Raw genomic sequence first — 6,106 nt, 5'->3', positions numbered from 1 at the left:
ATTAAAAATTTAATTTTTTAAAATTTATATATTATAATACATTATTTTTATTATAAAATTATTAATTGTACTATATTAATAATTATTATTTATATTTAAATATTATAATAAAATTTATAGTAAATTATATTTAAATATTATAATAAATTCTTTTTATTAAATTTAAGTTTAAGTAGAATTTTTAAAAAATTTATAAATTTATTATAATAAATTATTTTTATTAATTGTTCCCACCCCTATTCTTATTTTAAAAATTTAAAAATTAAAAATTTAATTTTTTAAAATTTATAATTTATAGTCTCAAAATTAAATTTTATAATTTTAAATTTTAAATTTTAAATTTTAAATTTGATATTTTAATTTGAAATTTAAAATTTGATATTTTATATTTTTCAAATTTAAATTTGATCTTAAATTTAAAGTTTGAAATTTAAAATTTAAAATTATAAACTTTAATTCTGAGGTGGAGTAGGTGGATAAAAAGAAGTGAGAATAAGAAGGAAAATTTCTAAAATACATTAGTTATATTAGTGAAACGGTGTTCCTAATCAATCGAATAATTTTTTTAGCGAAACAGTGTTCCTCATCAATCGAATAATTTTTTTAAATTTATTCGTCTCATTATAATTATAAAAAATATTTTTGTTGTCCTTGATTTTTTAAGGAAGAGATATGATTAATTTATTTTTGATGATATAGTAAATTTTTTCTCGTAAGGATGAGATTGTTAGTGCTAATTATTAATCCCAAAAGCTCTAGCTGTTAGATACGCAACCAATTTATTTAAAACGTAATTGTGATTCGGTCCATCCGGCCTCACGCGACTTCACACATAACTCGATCTATCCAATCTCACATCATTTCGAACGTAACTCGATCCAACTCGGCCTCCGCCACAAGACAGGATGCCGAACCGTTTAAGCCAACAGTAAGGACCGCGGGTGGGTGAGGTTACCCGTCCACACCGTTAATAAACCACGTTTAAATTTCTGTATGTGATAACATACATCAAGTAAGAAACTGTCCGTCATTAGCGCATAATGGAATGAGAGCATACTATAATCTATATATTCTACTATTTCTATGTTCGGCGCGTGGGTGGGCCGAGATGTGTGTGGCGTGCGATGCTCGGGAACGGAAAGGTTGTTTTGCACTATGAGTCAACGGCTATAGCCCGGAGGGACGAATTACAGAAAGCCCCTCCATAAACCGGATAATTTGACATTATACTTGTATTTTTTTAATTTTATGTATGTAAATTTAATATTTACCTCAGCAAATCAAAGGCACTGGACAACAAAATTGGCCACGGCATTTTTCTAATTTTCTCATAATAACTACATGTCCGTTATTTTGGGGTCCCAAAGTCCAAACCTGTATTAAATGTCCTCCCATTTTTCCTTTTTTTTTTTTTTGCATGATAAATTCATAAATTTTTCAGAAACACAGAAATTTTTAGTTAGGAGTAATTTATTATATTACTCGATTGATCAATTTGATAGAAAATAAATATTTAATTATGATTTCACGGAATGAAAAGATTTGAATTTAGATATATCTTATATTTGATTAAAAAAAGATAATATTTACAACTAGTTAATAAACTTTTTAATAGATTTTTTTTGTAATCTAAGATATTTTTGACCTTCTAGTATCCTTATGGTACCTTGCCATTAGAAAGGTTGTTGACGGTATTATTACTTGCATCTATTGTATTCGTATATCTATACTGTACAGTACAATATCATATTCATTTATTTTATATCTCATTTTCAATCTAATTTAAAATAAAAGATTTATTCATAAAAATACGGTCTACAGCGCTATGACAAGCTAAAACCAAAACTTCAAAATTACAGGTACAATAATGAAAATTTAATAAACTTAGGTATCGTTTGATTCGAGTATAAGCAAAAAATGGGTATTCCAGGAATAGGTATAAATTGAGGTATAAGCAGGGATTAGATTAATTTTACATTTGGATGAAAATTAGGTTATTCCTGAGAATAAGAAAAATAACATTTGGTTCGGTAAGATGGAATAAGAATTGAAGTGGATAGTTATAAATAAAAAATAATAATATTATCATTTTTCTTTATATTAGAATTTTAAATTTTATATTTTATATTTATATTTTAAAATTTAAAATTTTAACTTTTAAGTTTCAAATTTTAAAATTAAAATTTAAAATTTAAAATCTCAAATTTTAAATTTAAAAATTTAAATTTTAAATTTCAAACTTTAAATTTTAGATCAAATTTAAATTTAAAAAATATAAAATATCGNAATACAAATCAAAATTCCGGCCTTTTAAGCCAACTTTTGATTGGGGATATTGTCAAAAGATTTAGAATTAATTTCATACAGGTCCCTACAAATATAATGAATAATAAATATATCCCTACAAAGTTCAACTTTTATATGTTATTCATATAAAAGCCCTGATATATCCTTCTAGTTTATTACCGTTATAAAACTGTTTATATTTTCAATTTTATTGTCACAAATGTATCCCTCCAAAAGGCATAACAATATAATATAAAAAGAGGAAAAATGTCAAAAACTAACCAGTGTTAAGTATTTAATCTATGGTTAATTAATTTTTTCTAACGGATTCTAACGGTAAGGATATATTTGAAAATATTAGAATTTTTGTAAAAATAATTTCATGCAAATTCCTGCAAATATATAGTTAATTATAAATATATTTTTATAAACTTTAACTTTTATATATTATTTTTACAAAAATTCTAATATTTTCAAATATATCCTTACCGTTAGAATACGTTAGCAAACTTTAGCTAATCACATGTTAAATACTTAACTTTGAGATAATTTGACGCCCCTTACATTATACTATTGTGGCTTTTGGAGGGACATATTTGTAATGGCAAAATTAATATTTATTTAAAGTATAAATAATTCTATAATGATAATAAATCAGAGAAAAATATTTGAAAATTTTAAAAATTTTATAAAAAATTAAAAATAATATATAAAAATTGAATATTGGAAGAACACATTTGTAATTTACTATATTTAAAAAAACATGCATGCATTTAACCCAAAAAAAAAAAAAAAAAAGAAAAAAACACTCCAAAGCTGCCCCCGGAGGGTGAAAGGTCTCTTACGGTCACTGGACGGTCACCTCCACCCATATCCTCTCAGCATAAAACACGTCACACACCCAAACACCTCTCGTTCTCTCTCTACTTCAAAACACACACACACACGCGCACAGGGAACAAGCAATAGTCCCACACGCCTTCTTCCCCCAAAACCCACCCCACCTCAACCCATGCCATAGCCCATAGTCTCTCTCTCTCTCTCTATCTCTCTCTCTCTATCTAAAATTCTAAACCCAAAACTATCGATAGGGAATTTGCGGAAAGGAAAAATACAAAATCCCTTCTCTCTTTCGTTCTGGAAGGAGAAATTAATTGATTAAGGAGAGCAGCAGGAGGAGGAGGAGGGGGAGAGTGATGGAAGTGGACTTGCCGGAGGAGTTCCGGTGCCCGATATCGCTGGAGGTGATGCGGGATCCGGTCATCCTCACCTGGTCGGGCCAGACCTACGACCGCCCCTCCATCCAGCGCTGGCTCGACTCCGGCAGCCGCACCTGCCCCCTCACCAACACCCCGGCAGCACCCGCACCACTACCTTCTTCTTACCCTCCTTCTTACCCTCCTTCTTACCCGCAGCAGCAGCAGCAGCAACTCCTCATCCCCAACCACGCCCTCCGACGCCTCATCTCCACCTTCGTCCCTTCCCCTTCCCCTTCCCCCGATGCTGACGGTGCCAAATCATTACAACAGCAGCAGCAGTTGTTTCGCGCGCTCGACCTCGCCTCCTCCCTCTCCTTCCCCTCCGACGCCGCCTCCCTCTCCCAACTCCTCCGCCTCGTCAAGCGCGGCGGCGCCGCCGCTCGCCGCCGCGTCGCCGAGGGCGCCGTCGACGCGCTCGCCGCCGCCCTCGCCTCCCCCTCCGCCGCCCTCGCCGCCACCACCCTCACCAGCCTCGCCGTCGTCGAGGTCAACAAGTGCACCATCGGCGCCCACCCCGCCGCCATCCCCCGCCTCGCCGCGCTCCTCCTCCGCCGCGGCGCCGGCGCCCCCCGCGAGCGCCGCGAGGCCGCCACCGCGCTCTACGAGCTCTGCAAGTTCCCGGAGAACCGCCGCCGCGCCGTCCGCGCCGGCGCCGTGCCGCCGCTCGTCGCCTTCGCCGCCGCCGGATCCGAGCGGGCCGTCGAGGTGCTAGGGCTGATCGCCAAGTGCCAGGAAGGTCGGCAGGAGATGAACAAGGGGGCCGGCCGCCTCATTAGGGTTTTGTGCGGCGTCCTCCGGGCAGGGAGCCCGCGAGGGGTCGAGAACGCCCTTCTCGTTCTCAACTTGGTGTGCTCCTACAGCGAGGAAATGGCCGCCGAAGCGATCGAAGAGGGAGCTTTGGATCTCTGCTTACCCCATCTCGCGGAGGCACGGAACGGGAAGATCGCGAAGAATGCTTCAGGCTTGGCACAGACGCTTCAGAAGATGCAATTGAGCGGCTTCGTGTGAGTCAGGTCTCTCTCTCTCACACACACACACACTCTCTATCTCTCTTCTCTTAGAAATTTTGTTTATTTAGGGTTTCTTCAAATCAAATGATAGAGGTGAATCGAGCTCCGAATGCTGCTTATTATGAAAGGTTTGTTCTCTTCTCTACGTCTGCTCATGGCGCTTAATCTCTGTAAAGGAAAAAAAGAAAAAAAGGAAAAGAAAAGAAAAGCGGGGTTCAGGAAAAAGGTCTTTCTCTTCTAGTTTTGTAATATAGGAGGAATAAGTAGTCCTGTTCATATCGAGGGAAAAGGTTTAAACTTGTTAACTGAAATGTAACTCTGGTCATGGAAATCCAGTCATCTGATAGTGTTATCGATGCTACTACATTCAAAGTTGTTGGGTAGATTTTTGCTTTGAATGTGCTTGTTAAAAAGAATGTGCTGGAGTGTTTGTTGCGCAGCTCAATACCATGCTCTAATTTTGTTGCATTTAATTTTCTCTTTTTCCTTGGGGTTCTGCTTTACGTGCAGTATGGTGCTTAAAAATGGGAAAAATGTAATGGTAAGCACCGGCTTTGTGTGAAAATATGAATGCATTATCTGCTGCTGAAGAATTATCATTTGCGCTACGATACACAACTGCTATATAGGTGCGTAGTTCGATTAACTTCGTCCAGGACTTGTTGTAGCTAAAATGTTTGTCATTTGGTTGGTCTGTATCAGAATATGCACCCTTCTGTATAATTTTTGTTCTTGATTTGGCAGACTAGTGAAAATCTAGTTGAAGCATGACATATATGAGATACTGCTGAACAAGCGAATGACCTAGTCTACATATTTCTTGCATGATATGGAAGTTTATTTTCATGTACTCAAGGCATATGGCACTATTTTTAAATATCATTTTCCTGTGCTGAATATAGTATTGCGCAGGAACTAGGAAATGATAATCAGACCCAGCTTTCTCGATAAGACACACCTACTGTTCTCCATCGTTTTATCTGTATGTGTAAAGGAAACAGCAAATGAATACAGTATATCTTCATTGTACCATTCAACAGAAATGCGGTTTCACCTGGCCTGTGCCGTAACTAGTGTTAATATGGTCTATACTACATGCATGATTGTTGTTTCGCTTCTCTCAGTATCATCTATTGTCTTGGTGCATGCATCTGCATATGCTGCCGCATATCTAGATGCCATCTTTTGATTGCTCTGCCTAGATAGCAGTGTTAGGCCTGTGTGTCATGGTACGGGTGCACGATGAAGCTACACATTTTTGATAGATAAAGCTGGATTAAACATGTATAGATGTTTCACTAATTGAATTCTTGATTTCACATTCTATCTACAAATATTTGCAGGCTTGTTTATGAGAATACTCTGGTATCCTGATTATTTCTTGTACTTGCTTCATGGAAAACTTGTGAATTTTTCTATGTTACAAATATAGATGGTTAAAGTAGGTCTTTAAAAATTTTCTACCTCCATTTAGTGGATGTATTCCTTTTTTACTTTTACATTCTTGTACAGTTGTACCATATGAGAAAATATTTTTGTTGTATATACACA

General features: G+C 36.3%; 1 protein-coding gene across 2 annotated transcripts; it reads left to right on the top strand.

The window, feature by feature from the left end:
• LOC109718799 (U-box domain-containing protein 8-like) lies at positions 3,204-5,000 on the top strand. Of its 2 annotated transcripts, XM_020245202.1 has the most exons (2): positions 3,204-3,673; positions 3,704-5,000. In XM_020245202.1, the coding sequence occupies exons 1-2, from the start codon at positions 3,483-3,485 to the stop codon at positions 4,551-4,553; spliced, it is 1,041 nt and encodes a 346-aa protein (XP_020100791.1). In that variant the 5' UTR covers positions 3,204-3,482; the 3' UTR covers positions 4,554-5,000. The 2 variants fall into 2 exon arrangements, with proteins under 2 accessions (XP_020100791.1, XP_020100790.1); XM_020245201.1 differs by having other exon boundaries at positions 3,204-5,000.

This window comes from Ananas comosus, linkage group 12 (assembly GCF_001540865.1).
Source record: "Ananas comosus cultivar F153 linkage group 12, ASM154086v1, whole genome shotgun sequence".
Classification (NCBI taxonomy): domain Eukaryota; kingdom Viridiplantae; phylum Streptophyta; class Magnoliopsida; order Poales; family Bromeliaceae; genus Ananas; species Ananas comosus.
This window is presented reverse-complemented; position numbering and strand designations above follow the sequence as displayed.